The sequence below is a fragment of the Miniopterus natalensis genome, chromosome 19 (genome assembly GCF_054644295.1).
Source record: "Miniopterus natalensis isolate mMinNat1 chromosome 19, mMinNat1.hap1, whole genome shotgun sequence".
NCBI lineage: Eukaryota > Metazoa > Chordata > Mammalia > Chiroptera > Miniopteridae > Miniopterus > Miniopterus natalensis.
Window position 1 is genome coordinate 359,940 of NC_142099.1, and position 24,813 is coordinate 384,752.

Genomic DNA, 24,813 nt, shown 5'->3' on the forward strand with positions numbered 1-24,813 from the left:
CAATGTAAGTTTTTATAAATTTTTTTATATGGTCTTCCGATTCCCTGAGTGTTGTGGCATCCCTGCTCACTCCCAGGACAGAGGCCTGTATGAGTACAGGTGTGTGTGTGTGGTTGGGTTTGGGATGGGCAGGTGTTGAGGGGGACATAAGCACCCTCTTCCCAAAGCCAAGGACTGTCCTGCAAGTTGCTGAGCTGTAAGGGGCAGGGGAGAGATGGGAGGACACAGGGAAGGACTGGGGGTAGAGAATGGAGCCAGCAGCTGTGATGGAGACTCTGGGACTCATTCAGAAACTTTGGAGTGAGAGACCTGAGGATAGGGAGTGAGTCCAAAGCCTTTCCTTTCCCTTGGGAGGTGGCACTGCAGTGCCCTCAGGACCATGGCAGTGAAGACAGGCTTCCTGACTGCCACTGGATGGTCTGGTTGGGCCCAGCACCCCTACACCCACACGATGCTCCCTTCCTGTGGCCTGCAGATCCCAATCAGGCCATTGTGTACATTTCTTCTAGAAGAATCTTCCCAAGGCACAATTCTTAACATAACTCTTCCGTGTGATAAAAATCCCACTGAAGTTCATCTAGCTCCCTTCTTCCCAAATTTATGTTTGTCTTTTAAGTATGAATTTGAAGGGCTGGTTCGGCTCAGTGATTGCAGGTCACATGTTGGTAAAAAGGTTGGCTTCTAGTCCCTTCTCAGCCCTGTGTGATGTGGTCCCTGTGAATTCATCCCTGGGCAAAGTCATCCTGCACAACCAGGCAGTGAAGCACTGGACCATGGCTCTGAAAGTAGGCCTTAGAAAGTTAATGCCTTTCCTGCCCTCTTGTCTCCTTACCTATCATGTGGGAAAATTGAATGAATATCAGAGAAGTGCTTTACTCAGTGAGTTTTTAGCAACTATTTCTTTAAAAAAATATATCTTTATTGATTTCAGAGAGAGGAAGGGAGAGGGAGAGAGAGAGTTAGAAACATCAATGATGAGAGAGTCATCATTGATTAGGCCGCCTCCTGCACGCCCCCACTGGGTAATGAGCCCACAACCTGGGCATGTGGCCTGATAGGGAGTCAACTATGATCTTCTGGATCCTAGGTCAACGCTCAACAGCTGTGCCACCCTTGAGCAGGTGTATTTTCTTGCTGTTAAGGGACCCTGGGCTAAAGCTGAGCAGGGAGAAGCAAAGACATTACTTCAGCCTGAGGGTCCCCATTGCTATCAGCTGAGCCTGAGGCCACTGTGGTTTCCAGGGAAGGGTCAGGCACAAGGGAACTCTCCACTCCTTTTGGTGCTGGGCAAATGGTCAAGGCAGTGGACTCCCTAGTCCAAATATCAAAAACAGGATACAGAGGACGAGAGAAGGAGGTGTTTGTGAAGGTGTAGATATATGATCCACTGAGGGCATTGTAGAATGACACCTCCCCCTTCTCATAGTCCAGGAAAACCCCCACTCTTTGAGGAGGGTTGGCAATTGTCAGTTTAGTCCGGGGGTCTGTGAGAGCCTGGAAGTCATTCCCCTCAGACCTCCCTAATGCCCAGAATCCATTCTCCGGTTTCATTCTAACCCAGTCTTTTCTCTCCACATCCTCTCTACACACCCCAATATGCCACTCCTTCCTGTCCCCCACTTCCACCTCCCAGAAATGTCTGCCCGTTGTGAAGCTCTCACAGCCCAGCACACAGAAATTCCCAAAAAATCTCTTGGGAGTGTCTGGCAGCCTCTGCCTGGTGTCTGCCAGCTGCAGGCTCCTCTGGTCCTCGAAAACAAAGAGATTGGGGTGCGCAGTGTCCACATCCAGAAGCACATCAGCTGCAGAGGGTTCAGATGGTGTGGGGTCAGCCATGGTGCCTGGGCCTCAGAGCCTCAGCCTTCAAGGTCTGGTTCTGGCTGAGGAGCCCTGACCCAGAACCTGGGGTCCCCAGCCTGGCCTGGATGTGACCCTCAGCAATGCCAAGAGAAACAGGAGGTGCCTTTTGTCTGTGGGGAAGGGGAGGCTGAGGAAGCTTGGGGTCTGCTAACCTGCCTCTTCAGCTAGTGCCTTCCTTCTACCTTTTTCCTGTTTCCCTCCCCAAATGTCCATGCCCACCTGTGCTGTATAGTCACATAGACTCAAATTCCAGCCCTTGCTCTACCCTCCTGAGCTGGATGACTTCCTTTTCTGCACAGTCTCTTTTTACACAATAAACGCTAGGTAGTATCTTGACTGTCAATTTGATATCTGTAAAATGGTAGTAAAAATACTGATTTCTAGGGTAGAATAAGATGAAATGTGCTATATTTAACCCAAGGCTGGTCATGGAGGAAGTGCTGGGTGTGATAATAGAGACCATGTCTCTGCTGTGCCTTGGGCCATACTGGGGGCTCTATGGGCTCTGGGGTCCATTCCCCAGCTGTCCCACCCTCTCTGGCCCCAGGATGTAGTCCTTTTTGGACAGCATCACTGGGCTCCCTTGCCTCTGGTTACCTGTTGGGTTTGGCCAGGGCAGGTACTAGCTGAAGACTGGGAGCAGAAAGGAAAGAGAGGCACAGCACTGCCTTCCCACCTCCTCCCATGGAGATGCTCTAACAAAGCAGGACTCCTCTCAGGCAGCTTCTCCCTGAGCCCAGCCTCCCCTGGGCTCCAGTGAAGGCTCCCTGTCCCTCTGCTGAAGGGAGGTGACAGCTCCCACTCTTGTGAGCCCTGGGGCAGCATTCATCCTTGGTTTCCCTCAATACCTGCCCCCCCTCCCCAGAAGTAGTTCCTTCCCTAAACCTTTATTAATCACTGTGTTGATTCTCTGTGAAGAAAACCAACTCCATGTCTGTGTCATGAATTTCTTTCACCTCTTCATGCTGTGACCTGTGGCCCACCTCACTGTCCTTAGCAAGCACAGCAAAGCCTTTGGGTGATGATTATGTGTGTTCCTTACATGTAGCCACAAACATTTCTGTTAGTAACAGCTATAGTGACATGACTGAGATCAACACCAAACAGGGGATGGTATTGGTTATAAAGAATCATCCATCTCAGGACCACCAGGAGGTTGGTCTGGTGCTACCACATTCTTTGTCCATTTCTCCTGTCAATCATTTGTACCCAAGTTATACTATAAAACACTATAGCAACAAGTCTGTTAACTGCGAATAATCTGTGGAGATTGTGGGGGCATCTATCTCCTTGGACTCTATACCCCTGAGAGTAAATTACCCCACAATACAGTCTGTTATGTTCTAAGGAGTTGCCAGCATCATTTTTAAGTCTTAAGAACCTTGCCCTTGCCACAGTCATTACCATCAAAGAGCTATTTTGACCAAGCCATTGCTGTTTTGACCAATGCACATTCATTACCTCACCTAGTCTTCACCTCAACCCTGACATAGTGGGAATGACCACCATCATCTAACGAGGAGACTAAAGCTCAGAATCCTTGCACAACTTGAGGACACACAGGCACACAGGGCAGGAGGGGGCAGAGCTTGGTCAGGTCACATCCTCACTCTCTTGCCCCTTCCTCCAGCTCCAGCCCTCAGCCTCCTCCTTCCCTCACACATCTGGGGAAGCCCAGGACAGCAGCTGCCCCTGGTTCTCTAGGCAGCAGATGGGCCCACCTTGGAGACCAGGACCTCAAGTCACCCACCCAGAACTCTCCCAGTGAAGAGTTAGAGAAGAAAAGGGAGCAGGGCCCTGGGCGGTTGTCCCAGAGGACACACAGTGGTTCACTCACCAGGTTGGTAGGTGGTCTTCAACACTGAAAGGAAGGAGACACAGACAAGGAATGGCCATTAGTTCTGTCTTCCCCCCACCCACTCTCCTCACTGAGCCTCTTCTGCTTTCCTCCCTCTTTTCCAACATCCAGTTTCCTTCAAGTACAGCTTGTGGATCAGGCATAAAACCTCTCTGAGTGTTGGGCTTCCCTCCATCACCCTGGGGCTGTGGGCGCCATGGCCAGGCTTTGCCCAGGAGTGGGTGTGTCAGCAGGGTGAGGGGACACTGCATGTGGAAGGTCCTCTCTGGGTGTCCAGAAAGGAGGGGGTGGGACTCCACAGAAAATGAGCCTCTGAGCTGGATCTGATTATCACACACCAGCACAGAGAGGGGTAAATGCTTCCTACACAGGAAACCAGAGAGGTTGAGTCACTCACCAGCATAGTCCTGAGCCTTCTCACCTGCAAGGGAAGACGGGCAGAGAGTCACCTGAACTGTCATTTTTGAGTCAGTTTCTGTCTCTTCCTTTGCTGGCATCTACTGTTCTGTCTTGACCACCCCACCCTTCCTGCCTCTCCCTCTGCCTGTTCCATTCTCTGCTCCCCCCTCCTCTTTGAAATCAACTGCATCCAATGACCCCACAGGCACCGTGTAGGAGCTTTCCCAGCTGTCACCCCAGATCTGTTTTGTACGAATCTATACACAGTCACCCTCTATCTGAGGTCTCACTTTCCGAAGTTTCAGTTACGTTCCCTCAACCCCTGTTGGAATGTGTTAAATGGAAAATTCCAGAAATAAACAATTTATAAGCTTTAAATTGTACATCATTGTGAGTAGGGTGATGAAATCTGGTTCCATCCATCTCCAACCTGCCAACGCGTGAACCATCCCCTTATGCAGTAGGTCCACCCTGTGTACCTCCCCCCGTTAGCCACTTAGGAGCCTCCTGAGATCAGGTCAGCTGTCCAGTGTCACAGTGCTTGTGTTCACGTCACCCTTATTTGACTGAGTAAGGGCTCCAAGGCCCAGAGCAGTGACGCAGGCAACTCGGGTTTGCCAATGAGGAGCCTTCCTTCAAGTGAAAAGCAAACATCGGGGTACACACAGGGTGTGGAACTATCTGCGGTTTCAGGCATCCACTGGGGTCAGGATCCCACCCCTGGGGTAAGTGGTGCCCATCTCAGTCCTGCACCTGAGCACAGGCTCGCCCTGTGGGTACTGGATGGAGATGTGTGCTGGGGTCCATCTATCTCAATCTGCGTTATTTCCCGCCTACTTCCAAATGAATTGGGAAATTAATGAGAAAACTTCAGGTGCTATTGTTTTTTCAGCAGTTAAGATAAACCCCTGACAGCTGAGGCTGGAGCCACTCCTCTCGCTAGGAGACACTCTCCTCTCTCCTTCTGCTTCCCCTGAGCAGCTACAGATGCGGTAAAGCAGCAGGCGGGAGGGCAGGCTGCACGCACTGAGCCCATCGCCCCCTTTCCTTTCTGGGGCTCCCTGGACATCCCCGTATGAGGGGCCCCTGGTGCAGACAGACCGAAGTCCCTTCCTGCCCTGAGAAAGGCCCCTGCCCCAGGTTCCCCAGATCAGGGCCCTTATTTCTTCGCAGGGGCCAGGAGGGGTGAGGAAGGGGCTGGAAATAGGGGAGCAGAGTCTGAGGTGTGGGTCCAGAGTATCACCTGCCTGGTACTGGCTGTGTCTCCATTTTGCAGGAAAAATGGGAGGAGTTGGTGACACGCATAACGCAGGGACCCCAGAACCTGCGAGGCCGGTATCAGGACTTACCAAGTTCTTCCTGCAGCTTCTCTGGAGATAAGAAGAAAAAAGAGCCGTGTTATGGGGATAGAGGGGAGGCCCGAGGGGGGTGCCTGGGATGGGGCAGGGAGGTCGCCCTTCCTGCCCCCAGGCTCACCTTTGGCACTTTTCTCTGCCTCCTTCTCCTGCCACAGGACCTGGATTCTCTTCTGCTGTCGCCACAGGAAGAAACCAGCCACCGCCAGGAGCCCCAGCAGAGCCGGCAGGGTCACCCCCACGGCCACCTGCCAGGGCTCCGCTCTCCAGAAGAAGGGACCTGCAGAGGGACAGACTCAGCCACTGGCCAGGCGGGGCCCTGGGGTATCTTGGGAGGCGAGGTGACCTCTCTCCCCCCAAAGGATCCCAGAACTCTTTCTGTACATGATAAATTTTATTTTCTTGAAATGTCTGCCTCTCACATGGAGATAATTCAAATATCAAAAAATATGTATACAAAGGCAGTGAAGTCTCCCCTCCACTCCCTCGTCCCTCCCCCATTGATCAGCTTCTCATTACTCAGCTTAACATGAGGATGAAGGGTGTGAACTTTGGGGTTGGAGGGCCTGGGTTCAAATTCTGGGTCTTCTGCCTGACCTGCTCTGTGACCTTGTACTAATGACTTAACCTTTCTGTTCCTGGTGTCCTAGCTGGTGAGAGGATTAAGTTAAAGCTTATAAAGTGCCTGACACACAGTGAGTGCCATGCATGTCTTTATTACATCTAAAAAACATAAATATATTCTCCTTTTTCTTGCTTACACCAAAGACAGCATCCCTACAAGCTGGGCTGCATCCTGGGTCTCGGGGACCTTTCTGCATCAGCACGGAGAGCAGGTCCGTGTTTCCTCCACACTGCAGCCCCCTGCACAGGAGCCCCCCTGCTGGGCCTTGGCTCGGTCTCTAACTTTTATTATTATAGTTGATGCTCTAAGAAGTAACCTTGTACATGGGCCATTTCATACAACCCAAGCTGATCTGTCAGATGAAACCCCAGAAGTGGGATTTAAGATCAATAAATAATTTGGATAAAGATTGTTCTATTGTCCCCAATGGAAGATATGACAATTTATACCAAAAATATACCAAATTATAGCCACAAACGTCTAAGAGTGGCTGTCCCCCCACCATCCTGCCATCGGCTGTGTTACCAACCACCTTGCGTTTCCTACTGTTGCCAGTCTCCCAGGTGGAACCGGTTCCCTACTCAGTGAGACTGGGATCCTGCTGTGAGGTAATTTCCTTTCCTGTGAACTGATAATTCATGTTCTCGGCTCATTTTCTACTGGGCTGTTTTATGTTGTAACGAGATTAACCCTTTCTCCAAGACGTGGGCTGCACATTATTGTTTCCTTTTTGGCAGCTTAGCTGATCTTTACCACTTGCCCCCAATTCCTGTTGGGTGTCACAGTTTGTAACATGCAGAAAATATGGAAAGATGTTTGTGACATAATCAGCTTCATGGGGAAAGAAGCAGCCAGGTCCCTGCTCTGTGCCTCATGTTCCCTGCAAAGACCCAAGTCAGCAGCACACAGTCAGGCCTCCTTCCCCAGTGGCCACAGCTAAGCAGAGGGTCGAGCAGGGACTCACCTGCAATGGAAAGCCTGGCTGTCTTTTCCTGGCTGAGCAGGGGATTTCTGATGATACAGGAGATCTCCTTCCCAGAGCCATCTTTCAGGATCACAGAAGATGTGGCTGCATATAGACCTGTGGGATCTGTAGCCACAGGTGAGGCCACAGCTGGCAAGCTCTGTCCCCTGTCATCTCTCCACTCCACTTGGGGCTGTGGATACCAGCCTGCAGACGTGCACTCCAGACGGATCCCTCCATCTTCATGACCCTTCATTTCAATGTGAACATCAGAGCCCAGGGCTGGGGAAGGAAAAGTGAGCCTGATTATGGGGACTCCTCTGTATTGGTGAGGATCCCATCAGGAATGGGGGACACATTCACACTAGATACCACAATCAGGTTTCACTAAGGAGCTGTTTATAAAGTGTGCTGTGCAGGGGAGAATGTTCCATAATGTGACCACTGCATGACCATCCCTGGACCCTTCTGCTAGATCCAACTATACCTGGGTCAGAACAGAGACTTCTCCCCCAAGTTCCCTTAAAGAGAGCTAAACCCCTCCCCCACTCCCCAGACATGCTGGTTCACGGAGCAGGTCATCACCCTGCCCTTGGCAAACATGTAAGTGGTTCCCCCTAATCTGGGGTGGTAAATGACCAGGTACCCCTATCTCTCCCACCTGTCTTGTGTAAAGTGTAAGCCTTAGCCTTTGCCATGTGGTGGGGAAGACATGCACGTTGGATTGTCACCTCCAAAGCTCTTCCTTGTATGTAACTCACCTTCATAAACTCTTGATATAATTAATATAAAGTTGACACCCTCTTTCTCTGGTCTCTGGACTCAGGGAAATTTTCATAACATGGTTGTGGAGGGGAGGAAAACCTACATGGGAGAGAGCTGAGCCAGGGCCAGGACAGTGGGGCTATTACCACCAGTCCCTAAACTCTTAACCCAAGGAGAGGAGGGAGGAAGCCTTTGAAGACCTGCAAGGACAGAGTCCTGTAGGGAGGGCTTTCTTAAGAGGAGCTGTGGTCTCCAGGAAGGGACTGTAGCTGGCTGAGGGGGACCTGCAGGGAGAAAGACAGGACCCTCCACACCCATCTTCCTTCCTCTGCGAGGCTCCTCAGTGACCAGCCCGGGCAGAAGCCACAGGGCAGGGTTGTGCCCTGAGAAAGAGAAATGCAACCCTGACTTGAGTGGACATTAGCGATTCATGGAACAACAGCATCAGACAAGGGTGTGTTGTCCCTGTGATGAGTGAAAACAAAACCACCACCACTCAGCCATCGGGTCTGAGCACAGAGAACACGAAGTGTCCAGACCACAGCAGCCAGCAAACCTCCCGTCCTGGCTCAGTGGCCAGTTACATCCCCTCACCATCCCGACAGCATCCACCCAGAGCAAAGCCCTCCTTCCATAAGCCCAACTCCCCTATCAGCCCAAATGTTATGTAAGTCTCCCTGACACCTTCTCGTTGAGACACCCCTTGGTTTCCACATGGGTGCATCTCCCTCACTGCAACACGGACTAAAATCAACCTGGTCAGCTACAGGTGTGATCCTGGGCCTTTGGTTAGAGGACATGGGCGGCACAGGTGATGTCCCTGCACTTCAGCCTCCCTGGACCACAGCCCTGTGCACCTGCAGGGCCCATGGCCACTGCCTGGAACACAGCTGAACCCAATCCACTGTGTGCCCCCCACTGAGGGGAGGTTTTCTCATCCTTCCTACTCCTGACCCCCCTTCCTGCTTAGACCCTGGTGGTCAGCATGAGGGGCTCTTCACCTGACACAGGAGGAACCCTTCCTAGAGGAAAATGTGGGTCTGTCAAGGGCCCCAGAGAAGCAGAGTTGGAGGCTGGGAAGCAGTTGCTGCTGAGTTGCTGGAGGTGCTGTGAGGTGGGCTTCGAGCCTCTGTCCCCAGGCCCCATGGCAGAAGGAGCTCAGAACAAACCTCAGACTCACCTGCAACCTTCAGCTCCACCTGGGCTTTTGCATAGAAATTGCCATGTTGGAAATAACACAGGTAGATTCCACTGTCAGAGACTCGGAGGTTGCGAATCCAGAGAGCAGCCTTCCCCTCGGTGATGTCTTGTCTTAAAATGGAAGTTCTCCCACGATACTCTGGTATCTGTATTTCTTCCTTGCCATCTGCATACGCACACACCACCTGCTTGAGGCTGGATCGCACCCACATCAGCTCCATGGTCTCAGCGCTCATCTCTGGGGACAGCTGACAGGGCAGCTCAGCATCTTCACCCACCATGATCACTATGGGCACAGGGGGTCCAATCACAGCAAACAGAGCTGGTCAGAAGAAGGGGGTGCTCCATCAGAGGGGGCTGGTGCCAGAGGGTAAGGGGGTGTCCCAGGAAGGGAGGGGGAGGTAAGAAACACCTAGGCAGGCACTCCTGACATCACAGAAGTACAGTCTGGATGGGCCTTCCAGGTGTGGGGAGGAGCCCAAGGTTCTGACTGGGCTCTATAGGTAACGCTCCACATACATAATGCAGAACCTTTCCCTACCTGAGCAGGGGGTGAGCAGCTGGACCAAGGCCAGGCACACAGGGAGGTCCAGCAGATGGAAGGCCAGGGACCTCACCATTGTTACCTGATGAGCAGACAGAGAGGCTCCAGAAGGAGAAATGACGACCTGGAAGATGGAGAATTCCACATGGAGTCTTCTGCCTCCCCAGGGTAGACTCGGGGTGCAACCCCCATCACTGGTGACCCCAGGTCCCCTCTGAGATGTCTGCCTGGGAGTCTTTAACCTTTGATTCCAACGTGGGAAATCACCCATAAAACATGTAACGTGAAATGTGTGTCCCTTAACCCTAGTCACCAGGACATCCTTGACTCCACTGTCCAAATGTGCTCAGAAGCCCTCCCTTACCCACACTTCCTGGGACAGTCAGGTCCAGGCCTCCATCATCACACTCTGATTATGCAGGACCCTCCTCTCTGAGTCCCCAAGTCCACTGGTGCCCCCTACAGTCTCTGCTCAACACCATACCCAGAACTCTCCTGATTCACACCAGATTGCCCCTCTACTCAGCCCCTTCCAGGGCTCCCATTTCACTCAGAGCAGAAGCTGAAGTCCTTTGCACCATATAATCTTAAAATTATTTGAATGGTCTAAATTTTTAAAGTGTTTTGAGTGGGGAATATATTTCCACATATTTTGGGGGCTGTTTTATTTTATTTTATTGTTTTGATTATAGACAAATTTGAATTAAAAAATAAATTTAAATAATTTATAAAGGTAATTATATACTGTATTTCATATGAATATAAATATTTCTGGATGTATTTTGGCCACATAATATACATAATGACTTAAAATGCTTTATCCTTTGACCCACACATTCCACTTACAGGAATTAACCTAAAAGAAAACATAATCAGGCAGTAACACAAAGGTTTATGTTTAATGCTGTTCATCATAGTAAACCTGCAATAGCAAAATGTAGATATAATTTAAACACCCAAATTAAATCCAATTTTGTTATAATTATAAGTAAAAACTGTTTATCTAAAATCATGATTCCTAAACCTACAGCTAAGATAATACTCAATGGTGAAAACCTGAAAGTTTTTCCTCGAACGTCAAGAATAAGACAGGCTGCCCACTATCACCCCTTCTTCTCAGCACAGTATTGGAAGTCCTACCCAATGCAGTCAGAGAAGTCAAGGAAATAAAAAGCATACAAATCAGAAAGGAGGAAGCAAAACTCTCACCAGGTGCAGAAGACATGATACGACAGATAGAAAAGCCTGAGGACTCCACCAAAGAACTATGAGAACTAATCACTGAACTCAGTAACGTGGCAGGATAGAAAATCAGAAACCTGCTGCATTTCCATACAGCAATAATGAAAAATCAGAGAGAGAATTGTAAAAATCCCATTTACAATGTCATCAAAAAGCATAAGTACCTAGGAGTAGATGTAACCAAAGAGCAGAAGGACCTGTGGTCTAAAACTACAGGACACTGAAGAAGGAATCGGAAGAGGGTACGAGGAAATGGAAGGGGCACTGTGCTCATGGGCTGAGAGGATTCACATTGTCAAATGTCCTTACTGCCTGAAGCAATACACAGGTTCAGACAATCCCTATTTAATACCCATGGCCTTCTTCTCAATCCTAGAATTTATATGGAACCACAAAGGACCCCAACTAATGGAAGAAACCTTGAGAAAGAGCAACAGTGGAGAAAACACCCTTCCTGCTATGAAACTATACTGCAAGCTACACAAATAAAAACAGCGTGGTTCTGGCATAAAAACAGACTCATAGTTCAATGTGAGAAAATAGAGACCCAGAAATGAACCCTGACTTATATGGTCAATTTATCTGCAATAAAGGAGGCAGGAATATACAATGGGGTGAAGGCAGTCTCCTCTAAATGGTGCTGGGACAACTGGACAGATACATGGAAAAGACTGTGACTGGATCACCTCTTTACACCACGTACAAGACTAAGCACAAAATGGATGAAAGAGTTAAATGTAAAACCTGAAACTATAAAACTAGAGGAAAACATAGGAAATGAACTCTCTGACGTTGCTCTTAATAATAACTTTTTGGATATGTGTCCTCAGGCAAGGACAACAAAAGAAAAATTAAAAAAATGGTATCATATCAAACTAAAACTTTTTTTTCCACAGAAAAGGAAACTATCAACAAAACAAAAAGAACCTACAAAATTAAAGAAGATATTTGCCTATGATCTGTCCAATAAGGGGTTAATATCCAATATTTATAAAGAACTCCTACAACCTATCACCCACCCTGCCCCCCACAATCAGATTTTTAAAATGGCCAGAGGACCTGAGTAGACATTTCCCCTAAGGAGGGGGCAAGTGGCCAACAGGCATATGGGTCGGAAGCCCCTCTGTGGTCAGTGTGTTGTTTATCCAGTCTTCAGCTGCTGCACACGTATGTTGTTTCAGATTTTTCTATATCCCAATATTACAAATCATTCTGTAATGAACCTCTTTACATAAACACATTTAAGACACGCACCTTGTAACCCTCCCCACCTGTCTTTTAACATTATTTCTGTAAATGATGACCCGCTGTAACCAATATGTGACTGCACATAAAGCGCCTGTTTGCTTCACAATTCCAGGAACTAATTTAAAGGAAGCACTCAGACCTTCAGACATTCCAGCCCCGGGAGTTTCGATGACCTTCAACCAGTTATCTGAGCAGACTGTGTTGGCATGTGCTTAGTGCCCTCAGTGGAGCTCTCTCAACCCCCTCCTTTTGAATCCAATGTTCTGTCCCCCTGTCCCCCCATCCTCTCTCCCTTCTTACAAAAACCCCGGCCCACGTCCCGTTGTTCAGAGGGTCTTTGCAACATGAGTCCACCATCTTCTCAAGCTGCTGGCTCTAAATAGACCTACTTTCCTTCCACCAGTCCCTGCCTGTCCACCAGCTTTCAAGCAGCAGGCAACCGAACCTGGGTTTGGTATCAGCCTTTGAGAATCTCTTAGACCACGCTCCCGGAGATGAGCAGGAGAGACTGTAAGATGCCTCTGCTGCTGTGTGAAGCTCCCTCATTCCAGTGCTCTCACTCCCACACATTTCCCAGTTCAGGCCTTACCTTGCCCTGCCTGCTGCTCCCACCTGGGTTCCACGGGTAGGCGCAGAGCACCCCACTCCTTCTGTGGGCGAGCATCACGCTGCAGGCTCACCCAGCTTCTCAGCCTCTCTAACAGGGACCTGGGACTCTGCCTTTTACCAACTGCCCCTTTTACCCTTCGCACTCCCAGCTGAAATCCACAGAACAAAGGCACTGGGGAGGTCCTTATGCTACTTGAGTGTCTCACCTGGAGGAAAGGGTGGGGAAAAGAAAGCTGGCTCATGACCGGAAAGAGTGCAAAGTCCCTATTTGAAAGCACCTGTTATAAAAAATAATGGTAATAACCTTTACTCCCTACTGGGTGCAGGTGGTTTAGACAGATTTCTATCGCAGTCATGCCTGAAGGAGATCGTATCAACGTTGATTTCTCTCCCTCGTGGGGCCCCTGGTCGGGGTGGCCTCCCCTGGGCTGGGCTGACTGGGGTTGGGCTCCAGGCTGCAGTTTGGGTCCTGTCAGCTCCACAGGTCTCTTCATTCTGGGACCAGGAGCTACATGTACCTGCCCCCCTCCCCCTCCCCTCCACCCCTCCCCTCCTCCTTTCCCCTTTCTCCCCTCCCTTTGCTTCGTTCACCCCGGTTTTCCCTGTTCCGTCCCCCCTCCCAACTCCTCCTCCCCCCTCTTCCTCTAACTTCTCAGAGGGTAATTTCAGGCACCTCCACCCCCTACTGGCAGAAGCGCATCACTGCACGTCCTGAGCCTGGGAAATGTGTCCAACTCTCCCTCCATCCACCCTGCGGTCCTGCCAGGTTCCCAAATCTTTGTTTAATGTGAAATCTTTACGTGAAAATTTTAAATGAAAATTTTCTTTATTGTGATCCACAGTAAGAAATATATTCCATATTGTAACTTGGAACAAGCAAATTTATATATACTCTATGCTCTCATAGTTCCATTTGCTTTTGATTTTTAAAAATTGGTCTCTACCGAATATATTGATCTCATAACCCCTCAAGGGTCCAGGACCTGAGGGGGAGAGATACTGTTCCATGATGATTGTCTCATGGCATAAACACTACGCCCCATGTCCTGTGGGGCTCTGCTTTTGTTGCCAAAAAGACAGGAGTTTGACACTCAAAAATGTACCTCCAAAGTATAATTTTGATATGGATTGTTAAAAAATAATTTGGAAAGTTAAAAATGCACTCATTTCTCTTCTTGTTAGTGGTTAAGAACCCTTTCACTTGGCATGAAGCAAGGTAGAGTTTTCTGATGCAGGATAAATACATGGGTTAACGTTCCTTGCCCACCCCTTCCCATATCTATATATATATATCTCACTACAAACCACACATCTATGGAAAGCACTGTATAGCTGCACATTAGTTCCCTAGGCCTGGCTGCACAAAGTGCCACATACTGAGCAGTTTAAACAACAGAACATTGCCTTCTCAGTTCTGGAGGCTGGAAGCCTTAGCTCCAGGTCCCCACAGGGTTGGTTCAGCCCTGGCCCTAGTTTTGGAGTTTGCTGGCAGTCTTTGGCATTTCCTGGCTTGTGGAGGCATCCCCCTGTCTCTGCCTTCATTCTCACGTGGTTCTCCCTGGGAAACATGTCTTGCTCCCATTTCCCATGAAGAAAGAAGGTGGGCCAGTCCTGTATTCTTGCCAAATGCAGCAGGTGACAGGACTTCCACTTTCCTGGTCTGTTAGAAGGTCCTCCCTTGATCTTATTGGGCTGTGATACTGTCTCCTGTGGCAAGCCTCATCTCTGAGCTCTTTTATTTCATATGCTAACTACACACAAGTGAGGGAGAGATAAAAGACCAACGTTAAGGAGGATGGCAGGTGTGGGAGAATGGGCTTGAGGTTCAGAAGGCCTAAGCTCTCCAAGCACCACCCTAGGGTGTCAGATCCCTTAACCTGCTTAAACAATGAAGATTTTTCTCAGTTAACAAGTCCTGAGGTTAGGATGCAGAGGCACCCTACACCCCTCCTTCTAGTGGTCTTTTCTGTAGTGGAGACACGGGGAGACTAAAAACCACTGTGGGGCATATCACAATTATGTGAAATTTAAATGTCAGCACCCATAAATAAGGTTTTACTAGGACATGGCCAATCCACCCATCTAAGATTCCACTACAAGAGGAGCTCTGGCAGAGACCCCATGGTCCACACAGCCAAAATATGTAATATCTGGCCCTTTGCAGAAAAAAGTTTCCATGTCCCAGGTCCAAGTCCCCTCCTCACCAGTCACTTAGTAGAATACAAAGAAGCTGCTTAAGCATGAAAAACGCACAACTGGGAACAGCCTGTGGAGATTATCTGGCCTTTTAATTATTTTTTTTTGTCTCATTTCAGAGGCAATGTAAGTTTTTATAAATTTTTTTATATGGTCTCTGATTCCCTGAGTGTTGTGGCATCCCTGCTCACTCCCAGGACAGAGGCCTGTATGAGTACAGGTGTGTGTGTGGTTGGGGTTGGGATGGGCAGGTGTTGAGGGGGACATAAGCACCCTCTTCCCAAAGCCAAGGACTCTCCTGCAAGTTGCTGAGCTGTAAGGGGCAGGGGAGAGATGGGAGGACACAGGGAAGGACTGGGGGTAGAGAATGGAGTCAGCAGCTGTGGTGGAGACTCTGGGACTCATTCAGAAACTTTGGAGTGAGAGACCTGAGGATAGGGAGTGAGTCCAAAGCCTTTCCTTTCCCTTGGGAGGTGGCACTGCAGTGCCCTCAGGACCATGGCAGTGAAGACAGGCTTCCTGACTGCCACTGGATGGTCTGGTTGGGCCCAGCACCCCTACACCCACACGATGCTCCCTTCCTGTGCCCCGCAGATCCCAATCAGGCCATTGCGTACATTTCTTCTAGAAGAATCTTCCCAAGGCACAATTCTTAACATGGCTCTACCATGTGATAAAAATCCCACTGAAGTTCATCTAGCTCCCTTCTTCCCAAATTTATGTTTGTCTTTTAAGTATGAATTTGGAGGGCTGGTTGGGCTCAGTGATCACAGGTCACATGTTGGATGGGAGGTTGGCCTCTAGTCCCTTCTCAGCCTTGTGTGATGTGGTCACTGTGAATTCATCCCTGGAGGAAGTCATCCTGCACAGCCGGGCAGTGAAGCACTGGACCATGGCTCTGACAGTAGACCTTAGAAAGTTAATGCCTTTCCTGCCCCCTTGTTTCCTTACCTATCATGTGGGGAAATGTCCGGGGTGGGGGAGGGGTGTAGCTGTCCCTAAGGGGACTTAGAGGAATAAACCTGTGCTCTGGCCCAGGTCCAGCTGGATGTAGCACAAGCTTCCAGAGATGGCGAGGCAGTAAGAATTTCAGCAAACTTTGCATTGATAGAAATTCACCAGCATTTATTGAGAGTCCACTGTGCGCCGGGTAGGCATCCTTCTAAGCACGTTGCATCTGTAAATTCACAGCAAGTCTATGGGGCGGGTGAGGAAAGTGCAAATTTCAGTTTTTAGTCAGCAGCTGATCACCCTGAATTCTCTGCAGATTCGTTCCTCCCCTGGTCGTTTATTTTCTGAAAGCCCAGCACGTCCCGCGCCCAGATCCCTTACCTCCCCACTGCGCTCGGTAGCGACCGACAAAAACAACAAAAGTCCCCGAAACGTCTATTTTTTATTTAGATGGAGAAAACTAGGTGAGAAAAGAAATGAAATTTAATGGGAAGAAGTGCGGATACAAGCAATTGGGACGCAGAGAGACTCGGGGGTCGGTTGAGGAGGGAGCCAGGCGGGGTTCGCACCCCGGGGCGCGGTTGGCACCCAGACGCGGAAGTCTACCCCACAGATCAGGTGGGCAGATTTAGGAGGCGCCGGCTCCGGGGGACCTCGTGGCGCAACGGTAGCGCGTCTGACTCCAGATCAGAAGGTTGCGTGTTCAAATCACGTCGGGGTCAGGCCTTTTTTTTTTTTTTTTTTTTACTTTATTAGTGCCCGGGGGTGGAGCAGGAGAAGGGGAAGGTTCTGGTCCACAAAGTTAAATCTTATCCAGGAAGAAAAACACGCCTTTCCTGCTTTCTCCGATCTTGGATGCCCCCCTTAAGCGCCTTAAGAAAGTAAAAATCAATAAAGAGGCGAATATACAGAAGAGTATTCAATGTTGTTATTGTATTGGGCGCTGATCTCTGGGCTCACAGGGGCGTTTACTCTCTTGTTGCAAACATTCTGAATTTCACTTCGCCAGCGCTCCCGGCGCTCCCCCCTCGCGCTCCCGTGGGTGCTGGGGACCCTCCCCGCAGCCGCGCTCCAACCTTGGGCAGCTGCGCAGACCGCAGACCAGCCTGGTTCACCTGCTGCACGGCTGCAGCGGCTTTTCCGTGCCAGGGAGGTTCCGCAGCAAGCAGAAAACCTGAGCACAGGCTTCTCTCACCCCCCCCCAACTGAGAGTACAGAGAATGAACTATAGCACTAGAAAGTTGGTCCTGTGGGCTGGAAGTCCCGGGGACACCCTAAAACTCTATGTTTAAAACGAGCAAACAAAAAAGTGCAGAAACGTGCGTGTTTTTTTTCTCTCTTGGGCTCCAGAGCGTCCCCCCACCCCCGCAACACCATCGCACTACAGCAAGGAAGAAAGGGAAGGCACGTTAGTTTCATCAGAGTTTTATTATTTTGTATAACTTAGAACGACTTTAAAACATGACCTTTGGGATATCGGCAGGCACTTTGTTACAGGTGCAGCCACGCACACGTTCGCCGAGCGCACGGTGACGATGTATCTAACCGCGCCCTCGTGCTGCTCCCATTTCTTACGAACTCTTTTCTTAGGAGTTAGTTCAGGCCCATGGCCATCGTATTACAAACGACAGATTGTTGATCTGGAGAAGAAGAACACATTTAGTTCTGAAAATTGGAAAAAGAACCTCCGCAAAAAAGAAAAAAAATTGAAGAGGTCAAACCCTGGACAAGCTGAATATTAACTTTGAGAACTGCTTGCGTTGTAGCAGAGTGGCGCAGCGGAAGCGTGCTGGGCCCATAACCCAGAGGTCGATGGATCGAAACCATCCTCTGCTAAGGCTGTTTCTATTTTCCCCCCCATCCCAAATATATCTGCCTCAATGGGAGGTTCGGTTCATAGTTACCATGGGAACCATTAGAACCGGGAGCAAAGAGAGGACTGTTGGCTTTTGTTACAAATCATGCGAAATGTTTGATTCTTTAAATTATGTGTATGTAAAAAGACTAGAAATAATAACCTAACAAAATTTCCTATCTACTGTGTGTATATCTTCTTTAGGGAGATGTCTAAGTCTTTGGCCTATTTTTTAAAAGCATAGGAAAAGATATTCCACATCCTGTCATGAGAGAAATGCAAATTAAAACAACAGTGAGAAACCACTACATAACTATTAAAATGTCCAAAATCCAGAACACTAACAACATCAAATGCTGCAAGGATGTGGAGCAACAGGAACTCTCACTCATTGCTGGTGGGAATGCAAAATGGTGTAGAAACTGGCAAGAGAGTTTGGTGGTTTCCTACAAAACTAAATATACTCTTACATTAAGGTTCAGCAACTGTGCTCCTTGTTATTTACCCAAAGGACCGGAAATTTATGATTATACAAAAACCTGCACACAGATGTTTAGAGCAGTTTTATTCATAACAACCAAAACTTGGATGCAAGCAAATGCCCTTCGGTAGATGATGAATAAATAAACTGGTATGTCCGGACAATGGAATATTATTCATAATTAATAAGAAATGAGCTACCAAGCCATGAAAAGACATGGAGGAAACTTAAATGCATATTAATAAGTGAAAGAAGCCAATCTGAAAGGCTACACATTGCAGGCAAAACTATGAATACAGTAAAATGCAGGGGTGTGTGGGAGGGAATATAAGTAGGCAAGGAACAGAGGATTTTTTGTGCAGTGAACATACCTTACATGATACTAGAAAGATGGATATATATCATTATACATTTGTCCAAACCCATGGAATGTACAACATCAAGGGTGAACTTTAATGAAAAGTATGGACTTTGGGTGATTATAATGTGTCAGTGTATGTAGGTTCATCAATTGTAACGCATGTACCACTGGTGGGGGATGTTGACCATGGGGGAGGCTATGCATGTGTACTTTCCTCTCAATTTTACTGTGAACCTATAACTGCTCTTTAAAAATGAAGTCGAGAGAGACAATTTTGAAGATGGGTCAGTTTTGAAAATAAATTAGCAATGTGGCAAAGAAAATTTATGTATAAGAGTTGTGAGCTATAAGCTGGAACCTATATTATTAACATTTTGTTATTTTGTGTAAAAGATATAGAACAAAAATTTTAAATTAATTAAATTAAAAGATAAACAATACAGAAGCCTAGGAATGAGAGGAGCCTCAAAGAGCATAACCAAAAAAACAAAACAAAACACAGGAAATACGAGCCAGCCAGGAGTCGAACCTGGAATCTTCTGATCCGTAGTCAGACGCGTTATCCATTGCGCCACTGGCCCACCTGGACTGTACACGGTATTTACACGTACAGAAAAAGGAAGCAGAATTGCTTGCCCTAAATAACAGTATGTGAATCCTTTCCTTCAACTTTCTTTTCCCCCCAGAATCTGGAACTGCCGAAGTTTACAACTGAAACTGAAGTTTCATGGGTTTTAGCTTAAACACGTGCTATGATTTTTAAGTGGGTAGAGAATATCTGAACATAAAAGTCAGCCGTCGTAGTCGGCAGGATTCGAACCTGCGCGGGGAGACCCCAATGGATTTCTAGTCCATCGCCTTAACCACTCGGCCACGACTACACCTGAGAACCACAAATGTGTTGCTCAGTGTTCTTCAATTTACCATATAGCATTTATTTTATCATACTTCAGGATTTAGTGATTAGAGAACAAGACAAAAGATATCACGTCCCATTAATGAAACTAAAAAAGAATCAACCAACTTCAATGCTAGCATGTGGTAAGCTGAGAATGCCTCTTTGGATCTTTTCTAGAAAACAGATCAGCGACATATTGCAATAACTTTAAATAACCTGACAAAGATGTTCCTTACAGATAGATACCCTACGTGTTCAAACACCTAATCTAATGCCTGGAATATAGGAAGGGCTCAACAAATATCAGCTGGTATTGTCACCATCATTTTAAAGTTCAAGAATGAGAATCCAGCCCTGGCCAGGTAGCTCAGTTGGTTATAATGTTGTCCCAATAGGCCAACATTGTGGGTTCAATTTCCCACCACGGCACATACAAAACCATTGAATGCATGAATAAGTGGAACAACAAACAACCCCTTCCCCCTCCCCAGCCCATATTTCTCTTCTGAGTTCCAGAATATAAAATTGTCTTGGTTATTTCTTTTTGTATCTTTATGCGCATCTTGCAAGCAATACATTCCAAAAATGTATGTTCCATCCTTTCTTTCCAAACTTAAATCTCCAATAACCTAAGTTTTTAAAAGGGGCACCCAGGTCAACCTCCTAATTACTTCTCTAATCTGGCTTTTCTTCCCAAGCCTCAGGCCCATTTTCTTAGACCAGGTTATGGAATGAATTATTTTGGAGCTCAGATCTCAAGGATGTATGGAAGTAAGCCCAAAGGGAGAAGGGGTTACTGTTCTAGGCCTCAACCTCATAGAATACGAGAGAAACTGCAGACACTTCTGTCTTGCTGGAACATTACTTTTTGGAGGGGTGGCAATGGGAGAACACCAGAGATGATGCAGTTAAGGGCTGATTATGCAGGTGGGGCTATGTCAGCACTCACTGGTATGTTCATCTGAGAATGCAAATCTGATTGTGTCCCTTACCCCCTTTACAGAGAAGATCACCGATAGCATAGGAAGCCCTATCTTGGGAGTCTATCTAACCTTCTTAACTTCCTTTCTGGCCACTCTGTTAGGGAGCCTGGGGCTCCTGAGCAAAAAGGATCTGCCCTTCCTTACCTGGCCTGGGTTCTTCATGCTGACCTTCTGTCTTCTTGGAGCCCTGTGCCCATCCTTCAGAGTCTTTGTTTAACTAGGACAACTTCTGCCAAGTCTTTTTTAAAAAATTAAAATTTTCATTATGAATATTTTTAAACATTAAAAAAGTTGAAAGAATAGGGAATTATCTGTATACCTACTACCCATATTCAACAGTTGTTAACATTTTGCCATATTTGTTTTATCACATAAACACATCTTACATAACCAAAATACCATTATCATAACTAAAATATCTGGCAATTCTTTTTTTCCTTTTTATTGAATGTATTGGAGTGACAACGGTTAACGAAAATGTATAGGTTTCAGGTGCACAATTCTACAACACATTATCGGTACAATGTATTGCGTGTTCACCACCCCAAGTCTCCTTCCATCACCATTTATCCCCCTATACGCTCCTCCAAAGTCTAATAATTCTTTATAAAAACATCTAATATTCAGTCCTTATTTAAATGTCCCTAATGTCTTTTGGAGCCAGTTTTTCTAACCAAATCCAATCAAAGTTCATTCAGCACATTTGGCTGTAATGTTTTCTTAGTCCCTTTTAGTTTATAACAGCCTCTCAGCTATTTTTAAATTTTTTTCATTTTGATATTGACTTTTAAAAAAAGTCCAAGCCAAATGACGTGTAGAATGTTCCACATTCTGGATTTGTCTTATTGTTTCCCCACAGCAACTTTTAATTTATTCTTATACTCTAAACTAGAAGTTAAGTCCAAGTGACTGATTAGAGCCCTTTAATTGATTAGATTAGATTCAGGTTAAAACTTTTGGGTTGACACCGTGTACTTGATCCAGTACTTCTCAGGGCTTCCTTTGCCCTTTGCAGTTAGCAAGAGATCCTGGGTTGGCACTTTGACACCATGAACATATTGCATCTCAATCACCTTCTCCTAAGGGGTTTAAGGTCGCTACTGCTCTTGTCCTGAGTCTATTGTTTTCTTGGGGATTGCAGATGGTGAATTTCTAATTCTACCGCTTCCCTACGTTTGTTAGAGGGGGCTTTTGTCAAACTTATTGACCTTTTTACTGCCCTCCTCTGCTCCAGTGTTTCCGAGAGTTTCCCCAGGAGGCTGCACAACACACTCGTTAGAATAATCTTGGGTGCAGATGAGTGGGCACTGAACAGCGAGAGGCCCTGTGTTTGCACTGGCGTCCAGCGGGCGGGGAGAACTTGAGGCCCACAGTGGTTCTCACGCTCGGGTTTGCAAGGGCCGCGCTGGCACAGCCGGTGGAAACACAGACTCCCAGGCTCCACTCCCGGGGTCCTAACTTTGTTGACAGAAGGTAAATCGTTAGGGTGAAGAGCAGATTTCTGATTACTAACTTTAACAGGATGTAAAATTAGTACTCGTTAGGACACTAGCCACGGTTACGTTAAATAAGCCAACCACGAAGGGATTCGAACCCTCAATCTTCTGATCCGAAGTCAGACGCCTTATCCATTAGGCCACGTGGTCTCCCCGAGCCGCTTTTTTAAGGGTAGCATATGTGTTGGAAGAATCTCGGCTCTGCAACTGGAATAATAGCGAAATTATCACCTTGAGCCAAGGCGCTTCCGACCCTCGAAAATCTTACAATCTAATTGGGAAACAAGCTGAACCTAATGGTAAAAATACTGTAAAGTTACAACTGAGATGACTACCCAGGAGAGGAACTCGCTGCCATGGCTTTTGATGGGAATCGGGGAGGAAGGCCACAGCGGGGAAGAAACGCTGAAGGCTGAAGGAGGGAGGCGAAGAAGGAACCGGGTCGCTTTGTCTACCTAGGGAACCCCCGCTGCTGGGCAGGGCTCCCAGGTAAATTTGGCGGATTAAGCACATGATTTACATTTGCGCACTCCAGAAATCCCGTTTAAAGCAACTCTAAAACAAATTCCAATAGGACGGAAGGTTGAGGAGAGGAGATAACAGAAACATTTTGTAATCTGGAAATCCGCTTGAGGTGTGACAGCTGACCTGTCAGACCTGAGACAACCGAACCCCAAACAAGCAGTATGGGAAGAGCAAATTTACACCACAGACCTCGTGCTCACCCCCAGGCCAAGCTCAGGAACTGTCAGCAGGAGCTCCACCTGGAAACTGCCTGCTAGGAGCTGAATTCTGTCCTCACCCCCAATCCCACCCCCTGCCTAACCCCCAGGACCTCAGGCTGTGACTGTATTTGGAGATGCGGTTTTTAAAAAGGTAAGAAAAGTGAAATGAGATCATATGGTTGGGCCCTGATCCAAGATGATTGCTGTCCTTATAAAAAGAGATTAGGACACAGGCACACACAGAGAAAAGACCGTGTGAAGACCCAGGGAGAAGGTAGCCACCTACACACCTGTTGACAAGGTTGATGTAGGACTTCTAGCCTCCAGCAGTGTGGGAAAATAAACCTGTTGTCTGAGCCACCTAGCCTGTGGACTTAGTTATGGCAGCCCTGGCAAACTGATATTCCTACCCTTGCCCCATCCTGGAAGAAGACTGCAAGTTTACTTTCTCAAGAGAGCAAAGTTTCGGGTCTCTAAGCTGGGGCAGAGATTCTCAGACGTTTCCAAACACAGGCCACTGGGCCGCCCCCCGCGGTCCTGGTCGCGTAGGCCCGGGTGCGGCCGGGTTTGCGTTGCTAACCAGTTCCCAGCTGATGGGGACGCTCGGGGTCCCGGGAGCACCGTCTGAGAACCGCTACGGGAAGGTCCCCTACAGGCCTAGTGGAGAAAGCTGAGGGCTCAGAACCGAATGGCGCGGGCGCAGGACGGAAGCCAGGAGGCCCACGGACTCGGACGGAGAAGACGGCCGCTGACGCTGGTGGGCTGCGGCTCCGCCGCCCGTGGGCGGGCGGGGGGCGCGGGGTCTGCGGCGCGGGGCGGGCGGGGGCGCGGGGTCTGCGGCGCGGGGAGCGAGCGCCAGGCGGGGTCCCCTTCAGAAGGCGGGGCGTCTGGTGAATTTATGGGAAAAGCAGTAGCGCCAGCCGCGTAGCCGTTCTTATCCCAGTGTCCCTGTGGATGTAAACCCAACGCGTACACGATTTTTCTCAAAACAGGGAAATTTCAACGTGGGAAACGACAGTTTTCCCCATAGGGAGCATGGGAATTAATATTTAATCTGGGTAACCCCGTATCTTTAAAAACGAAGCATTGACGAAGCCATGAATAGTGTGTGTGTGTGTGTGTGTGTGTGGGGGGGGGGTGGAGTGAATAATCAAATCTACCAATAAAAAGAAATAAATCTTTAGATCCTGGAAGAAAAGAGAAAAAAGTATTTGGGGAGAAGGGAAAATTATTTAAATCCCACTTGCCAGGGAGAAAGGCCTCGCTCTGCGGCCTTGTTGCCGCAACGGTAGCGCGTCTGACTCCAGATCAGAGGGTTGCGTGTTCAGGTCAGGTCGGGGTCAAGTGCAGTTCTCTTTTTGGGGGGAAATGAAAACTCGAGGTGACTTTCCTGAGGTATACATACCTTGAGACCAGTTAAGACTTCCCAAATCGGCTTGTGGTAAAGAGAATAGATTTTCTGCTTTTATCAGAGTTTGGGTGGCATGTATTTGTGACTCCACTTTTTTTTTTTTTAAATCTTCTTCTGTGTCTGCTGTTTCTTAAAAAATACTCAGCCTAAGATAATTCTTATGTCACAGAGGCATTTTGGGGTGGAAAATTCTGCTCCCTTTCATCAGTTACTCTGCAAGAGTTTCCAGTTTCCCTGGGTCTCTCCCTTGTGTACATGACATATACGCGTTCATAAACTTCTGCTTTTGTTACAGGGATTTCAACCAAGAATTTAGAATGGTAGAGGGAAAATTGTTTTTTCTTTTCCTACACCAACTTCTCTCTCAGAAGGGAAGTTGAGAGTTGCTTTGGGGAACGGGATTTATGACAACTGAGTTCTTTTGGAGGGCTCTGCTGTTAGATAAGGGATTTTAGAAACTCAAATGTCTAGCTGGAAATGATTTTATTTTTGCCACACCACCACTGGTGGCTTATTTTGGATCCTCCATCAGCGTGATTAATGTACTGCTCAAAGTGAATGAAATTTAAGAAAGTCCTGGGGAAAAAAGCCATACATTCTTGTTATTTTAATGTGACAATATAGCTATGTCTACATAAGGACACAAAAGAGAATTGTTAACATCGGGCATTGGTGGTTCAGTGGTAGAATTCTCGCCTGCCACGCGGGAGGCCCGGGTTCGATTCCCGGCCAATGCAACGCCTCTTTTTCCTCGCCCCCACCGCGGGGCGAGATACCACTGAACAAT

General features: G+C 47.9%; 1 protein-coding gene and 6 non-coding genes across 7 annotated transcripts; 3 read left to right on the forward strand and 4 right to left on the reverse strand.

Annotated features, from left to right (window-relative positions):
- Window positions 1-1,152: 1,152 nt before the first annotated feature.
- Window positions 1,153-9,661, reverse strand: LOC148090830 (butyrophilin subfamily 3 member A3-like). The gene is made up of 8 exons (XM_087828141.1): window positions 9,568-9,661; window positions 9,007-9,348; window positions 7,062-7,343; window positions 5,594-5,752; window positions 5,467-5,487; window positions 4,116-4,139; window positions 3,698-3,721; window positions 1,153-1,802 (listed from the first exon to the last, which is right to left on the reverse strand). Exons 1-8 carry the CDS (start codon window positions 9,644-9,646, stop codon window positions 1,153-1,155), a joined length of 1,581 nt encoding a protein of 526 aa, XP_087684267.1. The 5' UTR covers window positions 9,647-9,661.
- Window positions 9,662-16,466: 6,805 nt separating this feature from the next.
- TRNAW-CCA (transfer RNA tryptophan (anticodon CCA)) lies at window positions 16,467-16,538 on the forward strand. The gene has a single exon. It is a non-coding gene; the product is annotated as a tRNA-Trp (tRNA).
- Window positions 16,539-17,580: 1,042 nt separating this feature from the next.
- TRNAM-CAU (transfer RNA methionine (anticodon CAU)) lies at window positions 17,581-17,652 on the forward strand. Its single transcript has one exon. It is a non-coding gene; the product is annotated as a tRNA-Met (tRNA).
- Window positions 17,653-19,021: 1,369 nt separating this feature from the next.
- Window positions 19,022-19,094, reverse strand: TRNAR-ACG (transfer RNA arginine (anticodon ACG)). The gene has a single exon. It is a non-coding gene; the product is annotated as a tRNA-Arg (tRNA).
- A 218-nt stretch (window positions 19,095-19,312) lies between these two features.
- TRNAS-AGA (transfer RNA serine (anticodon AGA)) lies at window positions 19,313-19,394 on the reverse strand. Its single transcript has one exon. It is a non-coding gene; the product is annotated as a tRNA-Ser (tRNA).
- A 2,573-nt stretch (window positions 19,395-21,967) lies between these two features.
- Window positions 21,968-22,040, reverse strand: TRNAR-UCG (transfer RNA arginine (anticodon UCG)). The gene has a single exon. It is a non-coding gene; the product is annotated as a tRNA-Arg (tRNA).
- Window positions 22,041-24,692: 2,652 nt separating this feature from the next.
- On the forward strand, window positions 24,693-24,763 carry TRNAG-GCC (transfer RNA glycine (anticodon GCC)). The gene has a single exon. It is a non-coding gene; the product is annotated as a tRNA-Gly (tRNA).
- Window positions 24,764-24,813: the final 50 nt, after the last annotated feature.

Bases quoted from the DNA above. Each gene is read 5' to 3' on its own strand.
- LOC148090830 (XM_087828141.1), bottom strand. From the start codon at position 9,646: ATGGTGAGGTCCCTGGCCTTCCATCTGCTGGACCTCCCTGTGTGCCTG. The intron at 9,349-9,567 runs GTAGGGAAAGGT...TCTTCTGACCAG, and splicing joins GCTGCTCACCCCCTGCTCAG to CTCTGTTTGCTGTGATTGGA. The intron at 4,140-5,466 runs GTAAGTCCTGAT...CTTCCCTTGCAG, and splicing joins GAAGCTGCAGGAAGAACTTG to GTGAGAAGGCTCAGGACTAT.